At 41.6% G+C, this 24,933-nt stretch overlaps 1 protein-coding gene across 1 annotated transcript in view; it reads right to left on the bottom strand.

Moving 5' to 3' along the window:
- Nucleotides 1–14,052, bottom strand: part of Lamp3 (lysosomal-associated membrane protein 3) — a 34,110-nt gene extending 20,058 nt beyond the window's left edge. Inside the window, exons 1-3 of the mRNA XM_013033043.1 lie at nt 13,790–14,052; nt 2,594–3,324; nt 1,410–1,538 (exon numbers count right to left, since the gene is read on the bottom strand). Of these exons, the coding sequence (XP_012888497.1) occupies nt 1,410–1,538; nt 2,594–3,324; nt 13,790–13,838 (909 nt within the window). The 5' untranslated portion in view covers nt 13,839–14,052. The remainder of the gene's footprint in view (nt 1–1,409; nt 1,539–2,593; nt 3,325–13,789) is intronic.
- Nucleotides 14,053–24,933: the final 10,881 nt, after the last annotated feature.

Genomic DNA, 24,933 nt, shown 5'->3' on the forward strand with positions numbered 1-24,933 from the left:
ACTCATTTGCTTATCTGACCTGCCCAGAAGTCAGGAGAGAGATAGATAGTGGTCAAATCCCTACACAAGTCAGTTTTAGCTCACATGATAAGGAAGTCTCCTCTGCCTTAACCGTACAAAGAAGGGAACTTTGAAAATTTGGATCCATCTTCTGTTCTACTTTCCTCACCTTTCTTTGCCTGCTCAGCTCATCGGAACGCTTGTTCTGCCACACAGAATAAAGTATGGGTCAATCTAGAATCGTGAATAAGGGCTAATGAAGAACTTTAAATAGATTTCTTATATTTTTATCTTTTGTACCAAGCACTGTACTAGCAAGTTTACTCACACACGTGTGTGTGTATTGGTACTATGAATTGAACTCAGGACCTCACGCTTTCAATTGTCTTTTTTGCTAAGGCTGGTGCTCTACCACTTGAGCCCTATCTCCATTTCTGGCTTTTTTTGCTGGCCAATGGCAGATTTTTCTGCCTTGTCTAACTTTGAACAGTGATTATACGATCTCAGCCTCCTGAGTAGCTAGGATCATGAGTGTGAGCTACCAGTGCCCAGTTAAACACACCTCTAATCCTCCAAACAGTCCTAGTTGGTAGGCACAATCATGTAATCATTTCCACAGTTGAGGAAAATGGCCCCACATAGCTGGAGTCATAGAGCTGGTAGAGTCTCAGCATAGGCCACATGGGTAAGTCTCCCCAGGAGGGTGGGCTCACCAGGCTTCTAAGACTCCCAAGACATTTGTTTGCTCTGGTTACTGTAATTATAGCATTTCTGGTAAATACCTACCAAGTCCTATCTATTGAGCATACTCTTTATCGAGGTGATATTTTCAAGTGATAAAGCAAAGGTTGGAGAGATTAAGGAGGCTGTTCACAGTCACGCGAAAAGCCAGTGGCAGAATCAGATATGCTGCTGACTCTTACCTCAACACCCACTTTCCACTTTATTGTGTTGTCTACCCATATATACCCAAAATACGGTCTGGAAAACCCAGTTTCATTAGTCCCTGAATTTTGCCTTCTGGGTTTGGAAATAACCCATTCTGACGTTTGATCTTCAAATCATCCTTTTTATGTGGTATCCACTGGGAATTTCTACAATTTTATTTTAAATCTACACAACTTCCTCTTTTGGTGGTTTGTAAAGGGCACTAGAGACCAGGTTCCTCAAAAGCCAAGTTTCCCATAAGAGCCCCTGGAGCCCTTCTTGGGCCTGTACAGAGAAGGCTGGAGAAGGAAGAAAGTAAACAGATGTCCACACTTCCCTCTCTCCATCCCCCAGCCCTTCATCCTTATCAGCAAAGATCTCCAGATTCTTCCGCTGGGCCCAGGATGAAGTGGAGACCTGTGATTGCGGAGAGAGGCCAAGTGAAGTCAGAGCCAAGCAGGATGAAGGAACTCATGCCTCACCTTAGTAAATGTGAAATTCACAGATCCGCCTGGGAAGTTCAAGACAAGTTTCGATTTTTGGGACTCACATTTTCCAGAGATTTGGGTTACATTAGGATCGATGTTGAAGTATTTCTGAGGTGAAAAAACCTAAACCAAATAAGATAGACAGATCAGCTCCATGGAGGCAGAATGAAACTCAAGTTGGGAACCTAGACACACAGACTAGCTAGGTGGATGTTCACCTGAGAACAGCAAAATCAAACCAGATGGGTGGGACTTTTTTCATCTCACAGTCTTGCTCACAGGTTTCTTTCTAGAAAGAGTGCCCACAAGAGAGCTGCAGCTCCTTGATAGGTAACTCATGGCAGGTATATTCCTGATAAGCCACATAGAGCTTTTTTTAAAAAGTTAAACATGTTGCAAGGGGCTAAGAGAAGGGTTGAATTCTGAGGTACTTCTGACTTAAATAAAAAGGAAGTTTCATTTATGTTCCAGATGGAACATAAAACCATTATTTTGATTTATTAATAAATCAGATACTCAAAACGCTCTATTTGATGTTCTGGTGGCTTTGTTGTCATTGTTGTTTGTTTTGTGCCAGTACAGGGGCTTAAACTTAGGGCCTCACACTCATGCTTGGCTTTTTCTGCTGAAGACTGGAGCTCTACCACTTGATGTACATCTCTACTTCTAGGTTTTTGTTGGCTAACTGGAGGCAAGAGTCTCACAGATTTGTCTGAGTGGGCTGGCTTCAAATCATGATCCTCAGATCCTAGCCTCCCAAATAGTTTAGATTACAGATATCAGCCACCAGCACCTGGCCTGAAGTTCTTGTTCATTTGAATTTTCATACTAATATCACAACAGGTGGGACCCAGGGGGAACATTAGATTTCAATTTCTCATTTCACAGGAGGGATCTGCGATTGGGAAGTTACACAGAGAGGCAGGGCTGTGCCAGCTCCAACTCTTTCCAACCTTTCCCCCATCCTGGCTAGGTAGAAGAAGGGTGTCAGATTGAAAGTTTTATTGTATGCCCGCCTCTCTTTTGTATTTTTGCACATCTTCTTAAACAGATTCACCTTGTAATGGAGCACCTCACAGCTATCTGCCTTAAAGACAGGTACAAGGAAATTCTCAGTCCTACCAAACTCTATTCAGACTTTCTGAAGACAGTGTTACAGTCCTATGATCCCAACTTACCAACTCCTTTTCGTGAACAATCAGCACTATCCCCATCTCTGCTTTTATACAGAGCTTGCTTCCATTTAGAACTTGGTAAGTTCCTGTCTTGACTAATGATGGCTGAGGGGCAAGGGTGGGTCTGGGAACTGTGGGGGAAGGGGCAGCTGTTTGAGTGGCATTGTGTGTGGGTGTCGGTGTTCCTGGACCATGGGTAGGTGAAGTAGGCATCTGATAGGGTGTGCTTTGAGGCGGTGCTGTAAACAAAGTTTTTGAAAGGGTGGTCTGGCCGCCAGGTAGGGGTGTTTGCCCAGCTGTGTAACTGATAGTGGATGGGCTTGTTCCAGTTGTAGGGGCTGGTGAGGTGATGGGTTGCTGTGAATGTGTAGTTGAAGCAGGAATGATGGTAGCTTTAGTAATCATAGTACTGGTGTGTGAATCATTAGATGTAGCCAATGTATAGATAATTGGGCTGGTGGATGGAAGGCTTCCTGTAGTTACTGGAAGTGTGGTAGTTGGGATTTTTATGGTTGTGTGTGTTAAGACTTGAGAGCTGAAATTTTCACCAGCCGTTTCAGAGGTGAGGTGACCATCCGTTGTTATTGCTGCTGAAGTTTTGTGAAGTACATGGCTAGTTGTCTGCTGGAGAGGTTTGGATGTGGTCTGCCCTGTTGCTGTTGGATTGGGTTGAACATAGCTTCTTGTTTCTGAAGATACTTGTGCTTGTATTTGATGGCCATCATGCAAAATTACTGTAAATTAGGAAATAAAAGTGTTAAGATACTAACCAATCACTAAAAGTTCCTCCTCCATTCTTGTTTTACTGTTAGTTCATTAAGAATAATAACATGCAGCTGGGTGTTGGTAGCTAATGCTTTTAATCCTAGCTAATTGGAGGCTGAGATCTGAGGACTGCAGTTTGAAGGTAGCTTGGGTAGGCTACCCAAACACCCAGAAATGGAGCTGTGGTTCAGGAGGTAAGAGTGTTTGCCTTGAACAACAACAACAACAAAAGCTCTAGGACAGTGCCCAGATCCCGAGTTCAAGCCTCAGAACCAGCACACACACACACACACACACACACACACACACACATGCACACACGCACAAAAAACAACCATGCAAGCCAACTGCTGATGGCTCATACTTGTCATCCTAGGTACTGGAGGCTGAGATTGTGGTTCAAAGCCAGCCCATGCAAGAAAGTCCCTGGGACTCTTACTTGCAGTTAACCACTAAAATCTGGAAGTAGATCTGTGGCTCAAGTGGTAGCGATACCAGTCTTGAGCAAACAGCTAAGGCACAATGCCCAAGTCCTGAGTTCAAGTGCCAGTGTAGACAAAAAATAAGTTTAACATATATAATTTTAAATATGAAGAAAATTCTCAAGGTGGTAACAATAAAATAAAGACAATCAAAGACTAGTTAGTACTAGACCAAAGTTTTAGTGTTTTTCATTCATCAATGGTTTTTACATGGTCATTATGATACTACACACATGATTCTGCACATAACCCCTTTGTCTGCATAGGATATGGTAGTAAGCACACCAAAGTGGCCACACTCAGCTAGGTACTAAAGTCAATGCCTCTCCACTGCCCACCCTCACATGTAACAATGGTGTCCTAGGTAGACAGCTCCTGTGATGATCTGGGGCAGCTGAAGCAGTGCTAAGAATTTGTAGAGCTTTCTAATGTTTGTAGAATCTCATAAGTCAAAGTTTGCAGAGGGTCTTGAGGGTCATCATGTCTAACCTGGTGTTTGGGTTGTGACTATGACTCTTCTCCACGTGTTCATTCCATCTAAACTTAACTATCCCAATGGTGGGAGACTCATTTCTTCATAATATACTCCCTTCCATTTTCATTTCGCCACTTATTTGTCTAAATATAGGCTAATTCTTTTTTTGGGGGGGGGCTCTGGACCTGGGCGCTGTCCCTCAGCTCTTCAGCTCTACTACTTGAGCCACAACACCACTTCCAGCTTTTTTCTTTTTGCTTATGTGGTGCTGAGGAATCGAACCCAGGGCCTCATGCATGCAAGGCAAGTGCTCTACCACTGAGCCACCTTCCCAGCCCCGGCCAATTCTTCCCCTAACCTTTTTGAGCAGCTCAATCTGTCCCAACTAAGAAAGAAAATGGAGGTGTATCTGCTCCAATATTTCAATTAAGCCCCTGGCTTAATCATCAGTCAACTCCTCAGAATCTTCCCTATCTTCTTGATATAAAATAGGCCCTCAATCCCCCCTTCATATGTATTATATAATATATAATATATATACATATATAGCTTTCATTGCAGCAGTGACATTTTATACTTATATAGAGAGACAGGGTTAAAATAGTGCATGACCAGCCTGGTGTAGATACCAGCAGAATTTCAGCCCTAGAAATCACTAACTTATTGGTTTAGCGGCTAATTGTACACTGGTAATCTTACAAACTCACGAGGCTGAGATCTGAGAATCATGACTTGAAGCCAGCCTGGGTAGGAAAGTCCATGAGACTCTTAACCTTCAATTAACTACCAAAAAACTGGAAGTAGAGCTGTGGCTCAAGTGGTAGGGCATTAGCCTTTAGCAAAAAAGCTCAGGGACAGTGCTCAGGTCTTGAGTTCAAGCCCCAGGCAAACATCGCATGCATGCGTATGTGCATGAGCACACATGCACTTACAGTGCTGTATGTGTGTACAGCTTCTGTCATCAGCATTTTACACATACAAGTTGTATGAAAAAATAACTGAATGGAAACCTCCAGATTTCTTCTAAGAGTCAAATGAGTTGGCTTCAGTGAAAATCTGCAGCACTATTGAGCACATCTAGTGGCTACTCTTGAAAGAGAGTCTTTCTGAGGTTGTCTGTCTGAGGCCAAAGATTTCTTGCTCTTTTATCCAGGATAGTCTAATCTTTGCTTCCTTCCAGACACACAGCAATCCAGAAAAGTGGACCAACTTCAAATGATGGCCCTGGAACCCACAATCAGGTGCACTGGGGATAACTTTCCCTTCAGTTCTGTGGCTCAGTTGTGTTAACTCATGAAAGCTGTAGTTGCTGGATGCTAGGTTGAGACTTGGGGAAACATGCAGAGAGAAGAAGATGCCACTAGCTGGTGTTTTATAAAATCCTAAAGCTCATCTCCTATCAAAATAACCAATAAGTATCTTTCCATCTCCTTCTTCCTATTCAGTTCAATAAATTTCTCTGTCTGTGTGTGTGTGTATGTGTATGAGAGAGAGAGAAGGAGAGAGACAGAGACAGATACAGACAGACAGACAGACAGACAGACAGACAGACACACACACACACACACACACACACACACACACACAGAGTGTGCTGGGGTTTGAACTCACAGCCTGAGTACTCAGGCCTCACCACTTCAGCCACAGCTTCACTTCCAGCTTTTTGGGTAGTTAATTGAAGATAAGACTTTCCTTCCAAGGTTGGCTTTGAACTCTTATCCTCAGATCTCAGCCTCCTGAATAGTTAGGATTACAGGTGTGAGCCACCAGCACCTGGCAGTTCAATAATTTTCTGTTTATTTTGTCCATATTAACAGATAATGACAACAACAAAAACCTAAGTTACTCAACGGTTAATACAAGGAAACTTGAGGTCAAGTTTGGTTGATTCTTTAACTGGTCCTTTCAAAACCCCTCTGAGGCAAACTACTTTTATTGAGGAAACCCAGGCTACAAAATTCCATCAACTTGAGTAAAGTTATGTAACAGAAACTGGTTACTGTTGGAGTTGAGACTTGAGCTCCTGTAAATGTAAATCAGTCTGCTACTGCATTTGGGGGAAGAGTAGAGTGTGTCCCTGGGAAGAACAATGACAAAACACACAGGCAGAGGGATGAGAACTAGCAGGGTGCCCTTCAGGAACCCGAATTCACGGAAAACTCATAATGGTGGCCATTGGTGAGGCATTCAAAAGGTCACCTTCCAAAATGACAATTATTTTCTAGAAAAAAGTTCTGACCTATAAGTTACTTCTGCACACACAAAAAAAACATTCATTTAAATTGTGTTGGATCTCCTTTCTAAAAAGAATTGATAATACCAGACTCCAGTGGCACACACTTATAAGCTGTAATCAAACCAGATCTGAGGATCATGGTTTGAAGCTAGCCTGGAAAAAAAAGTCTGTGAGACTCTTATCCCCAGTTAATTAGCAAAAAGCTGTAAGCGGAGCTGTGGCTCAAGTGGTAGAGTGCCAGCTTTGAGGGAAAAAGCCAAGCAAGATCACAAGACCCTGAGTTCAAGTCTTAGTACCAGTATATACACAAAGAAAGAATTATTATTAATGACATTAATGATTATGTGAGATCATCATTGAAGAAAGTGTTTGTATAGCTTAAATATTCATTTGAATAAGATAAAAACATGGTCTCAAAAGCTGTAGATTTTATGACTGTAGGTTTACTTTCCAAACCTTTATAAACTCTTTACATGTGGGATATTTATGTCTGGTTGTAGAGCTTCAAGAAAGACTTTTCACTTCAAGATTGTGACAGAATTCAACTGTTGTTGAAGATTTATTTTCATAATTCATGTGAGCTAAACCTCAGATGCTGATTCTTTGGTCAAGAATTAAACAATAACCCTAAATAAGCTTATATTATCCATATGGAGAAAGAAAATTCATTCCCAGATGTGGTTTCTATGAATTTCTTGGGAGAATGAGTGATAACTTTACAGAGAACCTCTGGAGACTGATTATCACTTGCCTATTCTCTTGGGATGATCATTGTATCCTTGTTAAAATACTCCTCCTGCCCCCAGGAATGACTAGGGCTAGAAGCAAATTTCAACTGAGTAGATTTTCCTAAACTTAAAAAAATAGCCTTCCTAAAGCTCCTCTTTCAGTAGGGAGAAATGAACTCAAATAGATAAGAAAGGAATTTGGTTCTCTACAAATGAAGGTTCATGGTTTCCTACAAAGCATGCTTGATATGATGGAAGTCTTAGTGGGGTGATGGTTGGTAGACAGTCTTGATTTGGTGTACAGGTGTGTCTTTGGGAGGAGGAAAGTGCGTAATTGCTACAATTTGGTTTGGGGTGGCATCCTCCAAAGATCCATGTGTTCTAGGCTTGGTGCCCAGCTTGTGCTATTAGAAGGTGGTAGAACCTTAGTAGGTAGAGCCTAACAGAAGGTCTTTTTTAGGTCATTGGTGTGTGCTCTCAGGACATTGTGTCTCTTTGTCACTTTCCAGCTATGAGGTGAGTGGTTTTGCTACATCACACAATTCTATGATGGTGATGGTTTTGCTTAACCAAATGCCAGGGCCAATCAATCATGAACTGAAACTTCTGCAACCACAAGCCAAAGTAAACTTTTCTATTCACTTAGCTGTTTGTTTTGAAGTGCTGGGGACTGATCATAGGACCTAGAGTAGGCTAGGCAAGTACTGTTGTATCTGGTTATATCCTAGCCCCATACCTTTTCTCTTTATAAGTTTATCATCTTAGGCATTTGTTATAGTGACAGAAAGCTGACTAACACAGTAATGAGTAGAAAGCTGGGTAAACAGGGGCTGAACCAAAAGTGCCAAGTTTTCAGTTGTATTACAGATTGGCTCACTGTAGTATATAGTTTAGTATTCCCCCTCTCATCTCCCACCCTCCCTCCCTTCCCTTTTCCTTTAGGAGTGTGTGGTATAAATGCCATTTTGGTGAGCAGGTTGGAAGAAAGTATTTTGTACATCCTAATATGTCCCGGAAAGTTTGTGTGTGTATGAGTTAATCAGTGAATCTGGGACACAATCATCTGTTTTTACAAAGCCTTTCTATATGGCTACACTTTTATCCAACCTTTGTCAAAATTGGGCAGAGTTTTAACCTCTGAGAGTCTCTATCTCTCAGAGATTTGTCAAGGTCACTATCACAGAGAGGTCAGGAGGAGAAGGAGAGCAGAGCAGAATCTTGACCCTTTATTCTAAACAACACAGCACTACAGTTTACACAGTAATTGGCCAACCCCATTAGCATTCCAGAATCTGCTGTCCAGGCAGACCAGATTCAGAAAACAAGTGTCCCAGGCCTTAATCCATTGCTCAAACTCTTTTAAATGCACAGACCAGAAATGTGAGAAGGTTTTGGTTTCCTTACAACCAGCAGAAGAAGCTGAGAGATGAAGCATTGCCTAGTTCTTGGGAAAGTCAGTGGCCACACAAGGCCCAGGTTGACCTTTTAAGTTTTCCACTGAAAGTTTCCCCTTAGTTTTCCCCAGACAGTGTCTTCCTAGACAGTTGGTTGCCTGCATCCTGTGGTTGTCTCCATGCTCAGCATTGGCGAGGTGGGGAAGAAGGGTCAAATTCTTGTGAGGCAGACATTGAAGTAGTTTACATTCTTCTGTGTGACAAAGTTATTTTAGAAACAGCCACAGGGTGCCATGACAGAATGTAGTTGGGGGGATCCAATACCAAATTCTTCAGATAGACAAAAGAGTGGACAGTATCTTACAGGAAGATAAGTATATGAAAGGGCACAGAGGTTCAGAAGACATGTATGTTTAGAGGACAAGAAGGAGTCAGAGCTGGGCACTGGTGTCTCCTGCTTGTAATCTTAGCTACTCAGGAAGCTGACATCTGAGGATCCAGGTTCAGAGCAAACCTGGGCAGGAAAGTCAATTAAGACTCTTACTTCCAATTAATTACCAAAAAGCTGGAATGGAGTTGTGGCTCAAGTGATAGAGCACCAGCCTGGAGTAAAAAAGCGAAGGGACAGTGCTTTGGCTCTGAGTTGAAGGGCCAGGACCAGCAAAAAATTAAAACCAAAACCATAAACAAACAACAACAACAACAACAAAAATGGAGTCAGCATAATGAGAACTTAAAGAGAGGAAGGGGATGAAAGGGGGAGCCATGGGGAGCCAGACTTGCAGGCCTTGGAGAATCTTGCTTGTTTGAAGATCTCTGAGGAGCACAGGCAAGGAGTAATTGAAAGCTTGTGAGTATGTTCAGGCTTGGGAGATCAGTTTTTTGGTGTGTGTGTGTGTGTGTGTGTGTGTGTGTGTGTGTGTGTTCATGCTGGTCCTGGGACTTGAATTTAGGGATTATGCACTGTCTTTGAGCTCTTTTGCTCTTTTGCACTTTACCACGTGAGCTATAGTTCCACTTTCAGTTTCTTGGTGGTGAACCAATTTTTGGTGGTTAAGTATGACACTTTCTTGCCCCGGCTGGCTTTGAACTGTGATCTTCAGATCCCAGATCCTCAGATTTCAGCCTACTGATTAGCTAGGATTACAAGTGTGAGCAAATGGCATCTGGCAAAGGAGACCAGATTTTTAGCTCCCTGAACAACTTACCTGGCACCTCCTTGGAAAGTTCTAGAAGGGATGTGCAGAAAGAGTCAAGGGGTCCCCTAGAACAAGAAGGACTTGCCCTGTGGCAGTCTACAGGACAACTGCTCCAAAATTACTCTCCCCTTCTTCCTTGATAGTAGAGACCTGAGTTTTATTGAGCACTTGTTACCTGAAATTAAGAACCCTTTGTCCACTGTCCTGTCTAGCTGGATAGGAATGTATGATGGGATTTTACAAAGCAGTAGAACTGATGAGGTCACAGGCCTTCTGGGAAGGCTGGTGGAAAGGACCTCCATCAACTGTAAGTCCCACTTCCCTATTCGGTTTTTGTTTTCTCTTCTTCAGTCAACCAGCAACTCAAAGATATGCAGAACTATGAGGAGGTGTTAAAAATATGTTAGGACACTGGATTCCGTGTGTGTGTGTGTGTGTGTGTGTGTGTGTACATGCGCACGTGTACATGCTGGCACTGGGGCTTGAACTCAGTGCCTCCCATGCTCACTTAGCTTTTTTGTTCGAGGCTAATATTCTACCACTTGACCTCTACTACTAGCTTTTTGTTGGTTGATTTGAGATAAAAGTCTCCTGGAGTGGGTGTTGGTGACTCACATTACTCAGGAGGCTGAGATCTGAAGATCACAAGTTCATGTGAATTTTATCTCCAAACAACCACCAAAAGGCTAGAAGCAGAGCTGTGGCTCAAGTGGTAGAGCACTAGCTTTTAGCAAAAAAGCTCAGGGAAAAGCACTAAGGACCTTAGTTCAAGCCCCATGATTGACCCCCCCCCAAAAAAAGAATCTCATAGACTTTCCTACCCAAGCTGGCTTTGAACTGAGATCCTCAGAGCTACCTGCTTCCATCCATCACTGGATCCTTTATGAAAACCCTCTAGCACAGACCTGTATTCCCCTGCATTTCCTTTCACATGAAGGAGTATCAAGGGTATGCTGGTTAATTCACTGTCATTTGGAGCTTATTGTTTTTATGTAGCTGATCCTAAACTTTGCAAATTAAATCCTTTCATTTGGGGGTAGGATTAAGAATTTGAGACCAGGGAAGCAAAGGGCCTGGATAAAGATCACTCCTGAGGTTTACCTAGGAGCTATGTTTCTCCCAGCAAAGTGTCTCATGGCTTTTGATCATCTGATTCCAGAAATATTTCCTGACACTGTATGCAGGATCATGTGGAGAGAGATCTAAAGCTCAGCTTCTTGGACACCAGTATTAGGGCTGCCACTACTAACTGGGGTGCCACAGGAAGCCTCTGAGCCTCCCTCTGCCTTGGGCCCTTCATCAATATGATGGACATAAAGCAAGAAGTTACTGCTCAGTGTTCTCATGAGACCACACAAGTTATAGGCAGGAGAGTTGCCATGAGAACAGGCAGGTTCACGGCTCAGGTTGTCACCACCCATGTAATTATGAGCAAGTTTTATTTGTATGTTTATTCATTCATTTCTTTACTGTCCAAACTCTGCTTGAACTCAGTGCATGGGCACTGTTCTAGATTCTTTACTCAAAACCAGCACTTGACCATTTGAACTGCAGCTTTACTTCTGGCTTTTTGTTGGTTCATTGGAAATAAGAGTCACACTTGTTTGTCTACCGAGCTGGCTTCCAGCCTTGATCCTCAGATCTCAGCCTCCTGAGATGCAAGAATTATAGATGTGAGCCAGTGGGCACCTGGCATGAGCAAGTTCTTTAGGCTCGAAGCCTCTATTTACTCCAAAGTGGAATGAAGGTGGTATCTGTATTTGCAACGTCATATTGAGAGTAGAAGAGCCATGAATGGAGCCTGGTGCACAGCAGGTACAAGCAAGGTCTCACTATCACTGTGCTGTGTGCTGAGAAGAAAGCTACAGAGGTGCGTGCAGAGAGGGCCCTGGGACGACAGTGAGCCAAGTGGGACTGACCTGACCAAGCACAAGTACCTATTTCCCACACATACGGGTTTGTCTCCTCAGCACCCTGGGAGAGGATGCCATCATTTCTCAGCGAGGAAACTGGACCTCTGAAAGGTTAAGGGATATTCTCAGTGTCTCCATCCTAGGGAGGGTCCCACGGGGAGGTTGCTATCCAGATATGGCCCCTCAGAGGCCCCATGACACCTATGTCCTGCAGCAGCTTCATATGCTCCCTTCACCCTGTATCAGTGCAAAGAGAAAAGGGCACTGCTGCACTCCCCCCCCCCATGTATCCTGTACTTGTCAGTGCTTGGGTTCCTGAACACACCTGTCCCTGTTAGCCTTTCATTTGGTGGCCACATGGCAGTCACTGAGGAGGCTAAGTAGGCTAAGTAGATATAATTTTGCTTTTCTATTGGTTTCTAATAATGACTTCTTTTTTTCTTCTCTTTTTCTTTCTCTTCCTTTCTCCTTTTTTTCACTTTCTTTCCTTTCCTTTCCCTCTCTTTCCTTCCTTCCTTCCTTCCTTCCTTTCTTTCATTCTCTCTCTTTCTTTTCTTTCTTTCTTTCTTTTTTCTTTCGTTCTTTCTTTCTTTCTTTCCTTGCTTCCTCTCCTTGCTTTCTGTTTTTCTTTCTCTCCTTCCTTTCTTGCGTGCTTCCTCTCTCCCTTCCTCCTTCCCTCCCCCTTCCCTCCATCCCTTCTCCCCCCCTCTCTTTCTCTCTCTACTCTGTTGTGATGTGGAGATGGAACCTAAGGAAGGTGAGTTTTATGCTGAGCCCCAAAGAACATGGCATTAAAACTGTGAAAGCATGCCATAATGAAAAGCAGGCTGGCTTAGGGGAGCAGGCCTGACTGCACACATTCACATCCCAGACAAGGGCCACTAAGTCCTCTCCTGGAACATGGCAGCAGGGCAGAGTGTGGGCTCATTGGGCTCTTCTGACATGCTCAGTTCAGTTCCAGTTCTAGAAGAGACTTGGGATTATTTAGTGAATTTGGTAACAAGAGCAGACCAGCAGAAAAAATACTCAACATCCTAGGCAGAGAACAGGAGCTCCTCAGACAGCCTTCTGAGCCGAGGTGAAAGAGTCATTTTTTTTGCTTTACTTTGCTTTGTTTTCTTTGCTTTGCTTTGCTTTCCCTTCCCTTTCCTTCTCCTTCCCTTTCCTTCTCCTTCCCTTCCCTTCTCCTTCCCTTCCCTTCTCCTTCCCTTCCCTTCTCTTTCCTTCCTTCCATTTTTCATTCTTTTTCTTTTTTTTTTTGCCGGTTGTGGGGCTTGAACCTTTCTGGGCACTGTCCCTGAGCTCTTCAGCTCAAGGCAAGTGTTCTACCGCTTGAGCCACAGCACCACTTCTGGTTTTCTAGTGATTTATTGGAGATAAGTCTCACAGACTTCCCTGCCAGGGCTGGCTTTGAAGGGATCCTCAGATCTCAGCCTCCTGAGTAGCTAGGATTACAGGTGTGAGCCACCAGTGCCCGGCTTCTCCTTCTTTCTTAACAAACCAACCAACAAACCAACAAACAAAACCTTTGATGCCCTGATTTATATCTTTCTGGAATGATGCAACTGGTCAGACTACATCTAATGCATCTTCACAGTTCACTGTTTATATCAGACCAACAGAGCTTAAGTAAAACAAGGAAAATAAGATATGCCTATCAGATAACAAAGCAAGAGCCCTGTGTCTGAACCCTGACTCAGTTTTCCATCTCCTAAATCAAAGTGATTTCTACAAATGCAGCCTGAATCAGGTACTCTAAATGAATGTTGGCACCAACTAGACAGTGGCAACAGTCTTCTGGAGTTGACACCTACTCTGCCTAACTAAACCAAAACAAGCTGCAAAAACCCTTGAAAAAACAAGGTGTGCTCCAACAGGACCAAGTTGGAGATATTTTGGGGCTAAACACCTATAGTAGCAGAAGCCATATCTGTAGACTGGGGACCACCACCAGAATGATTTAAAAGGACTAGAGGGCCACCACAGAAAGTGGTGTGTATCACTCACCAGCCAGAGACAGGAAGATCACCATTGACGCAGAGAGCTGCCAAGGCATGACGGGCACTTTGGGGAGACCTTCTGCACTGATGGGGACTCCACTGCTCTGTGCTTGGCTGGTCACAGCTGGGATTTCCAAACTGCTCACTTGGAGTTAATTCCAGGGCAGGTCCCCAGAACACCAGGGACGACTCAGCTCCCAGCTTCTGATCTGCTAGTGGCTGAGAAAAACTGAAGTTACTTAAGATTATGACAAGTAGTCGAAAGGCCCGCCCCGGTGGAGTGCTGGGTTTGCAGGAAGAAAACCACAAGTAGCTCTTTGTACCTCTGCCTGTCCTGTTCCCGAGGGGCGGGGATCTGCACGGGGACCAGCCAAGGCAAAGTACTTCTCCACAAGAAATGGAGAGTCTCTGACAGTCCTTCCTCTCCTAAGCTAGCTCCCCTCATTCTCACAGAGTGGGCACATGTTTGTAAACTCAGAGACCCTTATCAACTGAGAGAAAAGTCCCTTAGAAGGTTGAGCAGGAGTCTTAAAATATAACAGTTGGAGTCTAGTGCTGGTGGTTGATGCCTATAATCCTGGTGATCAAGGTTCAAAGCTAGACCTGGGTAGGAAAGTTTGTGAAACTCTTACCTCCAGTTACCCACCAAAAAGCCACAAGTGTATTTTTGAACTCTTTTCTTATTGTCTGTCATAGGGCTTGAATTCTAGGCAGGCCTGGGTACTGTCCTTGAGCTCTTCAGCTCAAGGCTAGCACTCTACCAGTTGAGCCACAGCACCACTTCTGGTTTTCTGGTGGTTAATTGGAGGTAAGAATCTCATGGACTTTCCTGACTTGGCCAGCTTTGAACCATGATCCTCAGATCTCAGCCTCCTGAGTAGCTAGGATTACAGGCATGAGCCACTGGTGTCAAGCTTGAGCCACTTTTTGAACTGTAGTTCAATGGTAAAGTGCCAGCCTTGAGCAAAAAAAAAAAAAAAAAAGCTAAGGGATAGCTCCCAGGCCCTGAGTTCAAACCCTAGGACCAGCACAAAAACAATAAAACAGCAACTGGAGTCTAAAAAAGCCCCACAGAAAAGTTCTGCCTCAACCCAGGAGTGTTCTGGACGTTGTATATGAAAATAGGTGTCAGTCTGATGCTCCCAAAGGCTAGGTGGGAGATGTCTCATCTATTGATGGGACAGTAGTTACTGAAGATCTAGACCCATCTCCTGAGCAAGTGTTTGATTTAAACTAGAGGTGAATTTTCACAGCTTCTGCCTTTGACTAACTGAGAAATGTCACAGTTGGGTGGTTCAGAAGCAGACAGGCTGTGGAACTTCCACATAACCCATAGCCCGCAGAGCAGTTGCTGGGTTCTGGAGACCTATGGAAGCATATTTCAAGTTCTGAAAACTGTCCTGTTGTTATAAGAGACTCATACAAATTTTAGCTGCTTTGTGTCATGAGCTGGGGTCAAAGACCAGATGATAGAACAAAAGGTTCTCTTCATACCCTGTCTGCAAGGGTTTGAGGAGCTCTACCTCAGGAACTAGAGGAGAAAGCAAGTATGTATTTCTTATTATGACATTCTTAGAGTAGTTTATTATTTTAAAGAAGATTTTTTCCCATTCAATTTGCTGAATTTATTCACATAAAGCTTTTTACCATATTGCCTTATAAGTCTTGCATTAGTGATGCCATTTCTTTTATCATTAGTAATAATTTGTCATTTTTTGTGTGAGTGTGTATGCTAGTCCTGGTGCTTGAACTCAGGGTCTAGCTATTTTCCCTGAGCTTTTTTGTTCAAGGCTAGTGCTCTACCATGTGAGCTACAGATCTACTTCCAGCTTTATTTGGTGATTAATGAGAGATAACCCCCATGGATTTTCCTGCCTGGGCTGGAGATTGAACTGAGATTATCAGATTTCAGCCTCCTGAGTAGCAAAGATTATAGATGTGTTCTACTGGTGTTGGCTAACTTGTCTTTATTTCTCTTTCCCTGATCATTCTGGCTTGATGTTTATCCATTTTATTCATGTTCTCAAAGAATAAAAATTTGGCTTCGTTGAGTTTCTTCATTGTCCTGTTTTCTGTTTCATTGATTGCTATTTCTTTTTTTTAATCTTTTTTTAAATTAAATAAGATTTTTATTGTGAAAATGCTGTACAGAGGAGGGGTTACAGTCACATGAGCGATGTAACGAGTACATTTCTTATCAAGCATTGTTGCCTCCTTCTTTGTTTTTCCCCTACCAGCCCTTCCTTCCCATCTCCACAAGTACATCCCCCCTCCCCCCCCAAATTGTAAAGTTTGTTTTTTGACATAGAATCTTGTATATCTCATTGTGGCAATGGGTCAAACTGTATCCTTGTTTGAACAATTTGTTTTTCCCCTTCACCTCCCCAAATTATACTAACATCAAATACAGTGAAAACAGGGGTTATACCATGGGGGGAAAGACACAAAGCAACAAAAAAAGCAAGTGGTACCTTATAAATATGTTAGAAACAATAGTGAGAAAGAAAAAAACACTTGGGTCCTTATCTTGGGATTCATTTCGCTTAACATCATCTTATCTGACCTTTTTGCTTGTCTAAGACATATACTAGTTATTGTAAATAAAGGAAACCATGGGACCTATGTTTCTTTGGGCCTGGCTTACTTCACTGACTATAATTTTTTCCAAGTCTTTCCATTTCCTAACAAATGGGGCAATGCCATTCTTTCTGATGAAGGCATAGAATTCCATTGTGTATATATACCACATTTTCTTGATCCATTCATCTACTAAGGGGCATCTGGGTTGGTTCCATATTTTAGCTATGGTAAATAATGTTGCAATAAACATAGTTGTGCTGGTAGCTTTAGTATGGTCTTGTTTGTGATCATTCAGGTGAATTCCCCAAAGTGGGATGGCTGGGTCATAGGGGAACTCTACATGGAGTCTTTTGAGGAACCTCCATACTACTTTCCAAAGTGGTTGAACAAGTTTACATTCCCACCAACAATGCAGTAAGATTCCCTTCTGGCCACATCTCCTCCAGATGTTATTAGAGTTCTTGATTATAGCCATTCTAACTGGGTTGAGGTGGTATCTCAATGTTGTTTTGATTTGCATTAATTTTATGGCTAGAGAGGTTGAGCATTTCTTCATGTGTCTATTGGCCATTCTTATTTCCTCTTCAGAGAAGTTTCCCTTTAAGTCTTTAGCCCACTTATTTATTGGGCAGTTGTTTCTTTGAGGCTTTGTTGTTGGGGGATTTAATTTTTTGAGTTCCAGGTGTATTTTAGATATGAGACCCTTGTCTGTTGTATGGCTAGTGAAGCCCAATCCATGGGCTTTCTATTGATCTTGCTAGCTATGTCCTTTGCCATGCAGAAGCTCTGCAACTTCATGCAGTCCCATTTGTCCAATATTTCTTTGATTTGTTGTGTTTCTGGGGCTCTATTAAGAAAAATTTCGGCCTGTGCCAAGGAGACCTAGGGTTTCTCCTATTCTGTCCTGTAATGTTTTCAGGGTGTCTGCTTTGACTCCTAGGTCTTTGATCCATTTAGAGTTGATTCTGATGTAGGGTGATATATAAGGATTTAGCTTTAGTTTTCTACAAGTGATTAACCAATTTTTCCAGCACCATTTACTGAAGAGGCTGTCTTTCTTCCATTCTATTTTTTGAGCTCTGTTATCGAAGATTAGTTGGCTATAGGTCTGTGGGTTCATTTCTGGGTTTTCAATTCTATTCCATTGGTCCTGAGGTCTCTTCTTGTGCCAGTACCAAGCTGTATTTGCTATTCCGGGTCTTTTATTGTTCCATATCAATTTTTGATTGCCTCTTCTATTTCCTTGAAGAATGAGATTGGAATACTGATAGATATCGCATTGAATTTGTAGATAGCCTTGGGAAGTATTGCCATTTTCACAATGTTGATCCTTCCAATCCAGGAGCATGGGAGGTTTTCCACTTTCTCAGTTCTGTTTTGATTTCCTTTTTCAGGTTTTTAATGTTTTCATCATAGAGGTCCTTCACTTCTTTTATTGAGTTAATTCCTATGTATTTCATTTTTTGTGGGGCTATTATGAATGGAGTTGCTTTCCTGATTTCAGCTGCCCTCTTCGCATTTTTGGCATACAGAAAAGCCATGGATTTTTGAGGGTTAATTTTATACCCTGCTACTTTGTCAAAGTTTTGAATCAGTTGGAGAAATTTGGGAGTGGAGTCTGTGGGATTCATTAAATACAAGATCGTGTTATCTGCAAAGAGGGAGAGTTTTACTTCATCTTTCCCTATTTGGATCCCCTTTATGTTTGCATCTTGTCTTATTGCTGTAGCTAGGCATTCTAATACTAAATTGAAAAGAAGTGGAGAGAGTGCACATCCTTGTCTCATTCCTGAGTTTAGAGGAAATGGCTTTAGGTTTTCACCACTAAGTATAATGCTGGCTGTACGTTTGTCATATATAGCCTTTATTGTATTGAGCAATGTTCCATGGATTCCTAATTTTTCCAGAGCCTTCATCATAAAGGGGTGTTGGATCTTGTCAAATGCTTTTTCTGCATCTATCGAGATAACCATGTAGTTGTTATCCTTGTTCTTGTTGATGTGATGAATTATTTTAATCCATTTAATTGATTTGTGTATATTGAATCAGCTTTGCATCCCTGAAATGAATCCTGTTTGATCGTGATATATGCTTTTTTAGATGAAATATTGAAGTCTATTGGCCAAAATTTTGTTGAGAAATTTTGTATCGATGTTCATCAAAGAAATGGGTCTATAGTTCTGTTTCTTTGATGAGTCCCTGCCTGGCTTTGGGATGAGGGTTATGATGGCTTCATAGAAAGAGTTTAGTAGTGAACTTTCTCTTTCAATTTCAATGAAGAGTTGGAGGAGTATTGGTGTGAGTTCTGCTTTGAAATCCTTGTAGAATTCTGCTGTAAATCCATCCATCTGGTCCTGGCTTTTCTTAAATGGGAGGTCCCTTATTGCTGTTTTATTTCAATGCTTGATATGGGCCTGTTAAGTTGGTTTAACTCATCTTGGTTTAGTTTTGGCATGTCAGTCCATTTCTTCCAGGTTCTCAAGCTTATTAGCATAGAGGTTTGAGAAGTATTTCCTTATAATGTTCTGGATCTTGGTTGTTTCTATGGTGATGTTTCCATTCTCATCTCTGAGTTTATTTGGGTGTGTTCTCTCTTCTTTTTCTGATAAGATTTGCTGAGGGTTTGTCTATTTTGTTAATATTTTGAAGAACTAACTCTTTGTTTTGTTGATTCTTTCTTTGGTGTTTTTGGATTCTAATTCATTTAATTCTGATTTAATTTTAATTATTTCTTTCTGTCTACTGGATTGGGGTTTAGTTTGCTGCTCTTTTTCAAGGAGGTTCAGATGTCTCTAAATTGTTGGTTCCAGATCTCTCCAATTTGTTGATGTAGGAACTATAAATTTGCCTCTGAGTACTGCCTTTGCTGTGTCCCAGAGAACCTGGTAATTTGTGTGTTCATTTTTGTTGAATATCATGAACATTTGAATTTCCTGTCTGATCTCTTCCATGACCCACTGGTGATTCAATAGTGTGTTGTTCAGTCTCCATGTGTTACAGGGCTTTCTTTAGTGGCTTTTGGTGTTGAGTTTTAATTTTATTCCCTTGTTTTCTGAGAGAATGCAGGGCATAACTTCAATGTTTCTGAATTTGAACAAGTTTGCTTTGTGACCTAAAATGTGGTCTATTTTGGAAAACAATCCATGTGCTCCTGAGAAAAACGTGTATTCTGATGTTGCTGAAATATTTGGTAGATGTGTGTTAAATCTAGTTGATCTACAGCAGTTGTTCAGATCTGCATTTTCTCTGTTGAGTTTTTGCCGAGTTGATCTATCTAGTGGGAAAATGGTGTGTTAAAGTCCTCAACAATTAGTGTCTTTGGATATATGTGAGATTTGAGGGAAAGTAGTGTTTCTTGGATGAATTTGGGTGCTCCTTTGTTTGGTGAATAGATATTTAGAATTGTAATATCTTCCTGAAGGAGAGATCCTTTAATTTCTATGTAACAACCTTCTTTATTTCTTCTCACTAATTTTAATTTGATGTCTATTTTATCTGATGTTAGGATTGCAACTCCTGTCTGTTTATGAGGGCCATTTGCTTGATAGATCTTATTCCAGCCTTTCACTTTCAGAATGTATTTGTTTTTATGGGCAAGGTGTGATTTTTGAAGGCAGCTTTTTAATCCAACTGACAGTCTATGTCACTTAATTGGAGAGTTTAGTCCATTAATGTTGAGAGTTAGGACTGAGAAGTGTTTGATAGTTCCTTCCATGTTGTCCACCTTCTTGGGGCTGTGACAGCTGGGTCATTCCTATGGTTCTTGTATTCTCAGTTTGGGTGCAGTTTCTTGACCTTTATTGTGTTGTTGGTTTTCTATGTGTAGGACATCTTTAAGTATCTTTTGTAAGGCTGGTTTGGTGGAGATATATTGTTTCAGTTTTCTTTGCTAGGGAAGATTTTTATTTGACCTTCTGTTATGAAGGAGAGTTTAGCTGGGTACAGTATTCTTGGTTGATAGTTGATTGTCTTTAAGGTGTGGCATACATCATTCCAGGCTCTTCTTGTTTTAATTGTCTCTGCTGAGACATATGAGGTTATTCTAATTGGCTTCCCTTAATAGGTGATTATCTTTTCTCCTTGACAGCTTTAAGGATCCTTTCCTGGGTCTGAATTGATTCTGTGTGGATTATAATGTGGCAGTGGGATTTCCTGTTCTAATCTGGTCTATTTGGGGTTCTAAAAGTTTCTTGTATCTTTTTGGTTGTATGTTTGGGAAGTTCTCTTCTAGGAACCTGTTAAGTAAATTTCCTAGACCATTAACTTTTGTGTCTAGGTGCTCCTTTACATCCATTATCCTCAGATTTATCATATTTCTTGAATTTGTCTTGGATAGTTGTATGTTCTTTCTCTATAATATCTAGGCTGTCTTCAATCACCAAGATTCGATCTTCTGCATGGTCTAACCTACTGTCAAGGCTTTCTACTTTGTTTTTTATTTCCTTTCTTTCTAATTGGTTGGCTTTGATGACTTCAAATTCTTTGTTGGAGCTTTGTTTTAGATCTTGTATGATCTTCTTTACTTCCTTAAGTTAGTGCTCAGTGTTTATTCTCAAATCACTTAGTTGATTGGTTATGGTTTCCTTGGACTCCCTTTCCTTCTGACAGGCTCCATTTATCATTCTCTTTGTTGGCTCTCTGGATTCCTTCAGCTGCCTGTTTATAGATTCCATGAATGCCTCTATTGATCTTTGTTTATTCTCATCCTCCTCACGCAATTCCTGTATTACTGTTTGATTAGCTTCCTCACATTGTATTCCTGTATTTCTTTTTGACTGTTCTTAGCCTGCTCATGCAATTCTTGTCTTTCTCTTTGACTGTTCTCATCCTGCTCATGCAATTCCTGTATTAAGCTTTGAGTAGATCCCTCAGGCTTATGAGTTGCTGTAGTAATTTTTGGTTAGCCTCATTATGCTTTTGAAGTTCCTGCATTAATCTTTGGTTTGCCTAGTCTCACTCCCTATCATGCTCACAGAGTCCTTTGCAGGTTTTCAATCTTTTCATTCACCATGTTTACCACTAGTGTTTGTAGGGCTTTGGGGAAACTCTACTTCAGATAATTCATTAACTGTTCTGTCACCTGATTATCCTGAGTGGGAGCTTAGATACCCGGACTTGCCATTTTTCTGTGTTTCTCTGGTTTCTGTCCATTTGTTATGAGAGTAACACCAATTTTGTGCTAGAACACTATATTAAGGCAAGTATCAACCAGAGTCCTGTAGTTGTACAGTCAATGGCTGCAGATACAATCTAGTTCAACAGATACAATCTATTCAACATCAAACAACTATCGATTAACAGGCTAAGAACATTAAAGAGGGATTCAGCAAACCAGAAATTATTAAGTTTCCCTTGAGAGGGTAGCTCCTGGGACACTCACAGAGCCCAGCCTTGAGCCATTCTCAGGGTTTATATTTACTGCATTTCAATTGTTTGTCTAGGCTGCAGTGGGGAGGGACAGCCTCTCGCTCTGTTTACCAGTGAAGAAAGTTACTTCTCAGGGTGGAGCTTCCTCTGCCTGGGTGGAGCTGAGCCTAGCAGGTCAGGTCATGTTTCTGTGACCTGATAAATGGCTCCAATTGTATTCTTCCAAGGCCTAAACTGGAGTTGGCTTCTGGGCCTGGCCTTTGTCAGTATCAAGTATATAGATCTTCTCCTGTGGTGGGGGAGGAGCTGCCTTCACACTGCAGCTCTGTGAGAACGAGTGAGGATGTCAGGGTTCTACTCAGGCCAGACTCTTGGTTCCTGGGCCGTCCCTGGTCTGTGATCAGCAGGGTGAAGATTTCTGCTCCTTGTCAGTTCTTGCTGGTGGTGAGTAGAACCACTAGCAAGCCGTGTCTGGCACCTTTGTCCTGAATTTTCTCCATTGGTATGGCATCTGCAGCCACCGCCGCAGCCACTGCAGCCGTGGCTACCATAAGTGCCCAGATCTGTCTCCTTGACCAAGCTGCCTGTATTTTCCCTCTCTGGCCAAACTCTCTGTACTGTGATGGCACACTTGGTGTGATTCTCTAGCCTAGGACTGTTCACTGGAACACTAAAACTGCTTTCTATGTGAGAGCTTGTTTAGCCTCCAGCTTTTCCTCTGCCATCTTCCTCCAGACCTCTCTCCATTTCATTTAAAAATTTTTCTTTTGTTGGGGCTGGGAAGTTGGCTCAGTGGTAGAGTGCTTGCCTTGCATGCCTGAGGCCCTGGGTTCAATTCCTCAGCAGCACATAAGCAAAAAGAAAAAAGCCAGAAGTGGTGCTGTGGCTCAAGTGGTAGAGCGCTAGCCTTGAGCTGAAGAGCTGAGGGACAGCGCCCAGGCCCAGAGTTCAGGCTCCACGACCGGACCAAAAAAAAAAAATTTCTTTTGTCTACTCTTTTATGCTATTGAACATAGAAGTTTAAGCCATTAGCTGGTGTTCTTTTCTCTAATAAATGTATTTCTTGCTATAAATTCCTCTCTATTACTTTATGTGGGTCTCACAGATTTCAGTATCTTTTCATTTTCACCTAGATATGAGTACTTCTTAATTTCCTTTTTGATGTCCTTTCCTTGCAGTTATTTCAAATAGAGTTATTTTCTTTTTAAGTACATTGGACTTTTCCAGATGTCTTTCTCATTTATTGTAAAATTTAACTTCATGGTTGGAAACAGTTACAGGATCTAAATCTTCTAAAATTATTGAAACTTAGATGGGGGGAAATGCAAAGCAAGATGCACTGTACTCATAACCTAACATATGGAGTTGAAAGCCCTGTGTAAGTACTAAAGATAGAATGGAATACAATAAAATAATAAATTTATTGAAACTTGTTTTTTAACCAAGCCTATGGATGTATTAGTTTCCCAAACTGTCACAATAAAGTGCCCCAGGTTGGACAGTTACACAAGAGAAGTTTATTAGCTCTCAACTCAGACCAGTCATCTGTGGTGCAAATGTCTGCAGGGCTGCTCCCTCCAGGCTTCTTTCCTTGGCAGATGGATAGTGGTCTTTTCCTTCATCTTCTCACTCCAAATCTAGTCACATTTGGAGGCACTTGAGGTTAAGGCTTTTGCCTGTGAATCCTGGTGGAGTCACACAATTCAGTTCAGAACAATTACTGTCATGTTAAACAGTCTGTGCACATTTTCAAAAAATGTGTATTCTGTTGTTGGATTCAATGGTCTATGAACATTAATTAGGTAAAATAAATCCTGTATTCAGACTGATTTTTTTAAAAAATCAATTCTTATAAGAGAGAAACTGAAATATTTAACTGTAATAAGGGATTTGCCTATTTCTTTTTTGCAGCTCTGTTTTTGTTTTGTGTATTCTGATGTGTTATTCATTCATAAATATTTAGCGCTTAAGTGTCTTTTTTTGGGGGGGGGTTGGTTGTGGGACCTGAACACTGGGCCTGGGCACTGTCCCTGAGCTCTTCAGCTCAAGGCTAGTGCTCTACCACTTGAGCCACAGTGCCACTTCTGGCTTTTTCTGTTTATGTGGTGCTGAGGAATCAAACCCAGGGCCTCATGCATGCAAGGCAAGAACTCTACCACTGAACCACCTTCCCAGCTCAAATGTCTTATGTTAAAAAAATTATTATATGTCTTCTTGACTGAATGAACACTTTTGAAATGACTGATTTCAGTCATACTCTTTGTCTTGACAATTTTTTCTCTTCTTTCTCTTCCCCTTCCTCCTCTTCTTCCTCTTCTTCCTTCTTTTTGGCAATTTTGAGGTTTGAATTCAGGGGCAGTTGCTCTACCACTTGAGCCACAGCCCCAGTTCTTTTGGACTTTAGTTATTATTATTACTATTTTAGTTATGATCCCATGGATTTTTTTGTCCGGGACTAGCCTCAGATAGACTTTGATACTTCTATCTATGTCTCTCATGTATCTAGGATTACAAACATGTGTAACTCCTGGCTTTTTGTTCATTTAGATGGAGTCCTAACTTTTTGTCCAAGTTGGCCTGAAATTAAAATCCTCCCAATTTCGGCCTCCCAATCAGGAGGACAGTCATGCACCATGATGCCTGACCAGGACTCCCTTTATTTTTAACATAATCATTCTAGCTTTCTTCTGATTAGGATTAGCATGGTCTCTCCCTTTCTCTCTCTTTCTCTTTTTCCCTTCCTTCCCTGCCTCCCTCCCTCCTTCCCTGCCTCCCTTCCTCTCTCCCTCCCTCCCTCCTCCCCTATTTCTCTCCCTCTCCCTCCCCCCTGACTCTCTCCTTCCCTCTTTTCCCTTAAATATACAATTTAACAATCATTTTTTAACTGAGGTATTTAGACCATGTGATTATTGACCTATGTTTATATTTACCAAATGGTGATTCTTTTTTACTTTTATTACATATTATTAGCTTTATTTTTCTCTTTACCAATTTCCTATTTCATCTCACCTTTTAGCTTATTATTTACAACTGTGTCATATTATTTTAGGGCCTAATCTTTGTGGTATACATTTTTAAGGTATCACAATGTACTTTCAAGTAATAGTTTACCATGTACATATAAGAAACATATCAAAGAATACAACAATGAACTTCAGTTTTTTCTGAACTTCTGTTCTATTACTGTCTTACACTTTTATCTCA

The sequence above is a fragment of the Dipodomys ordii genome, unplaced genomic scaffold, assembly GCF_000151885.1.
Source record: "Dipodomys ordii isolate 6190 unplaced genomic scaffold, Dord_2.0 Scaffold162, whole genome shotgun sequence".
Classification (NCBI taxonomy): domain Eukaryota; kingdom Metazoa; phylum Chordata; class Mammalia; order Rodentia; family Heteromyidae; genus Dipodomys; species Dipodomys ordii.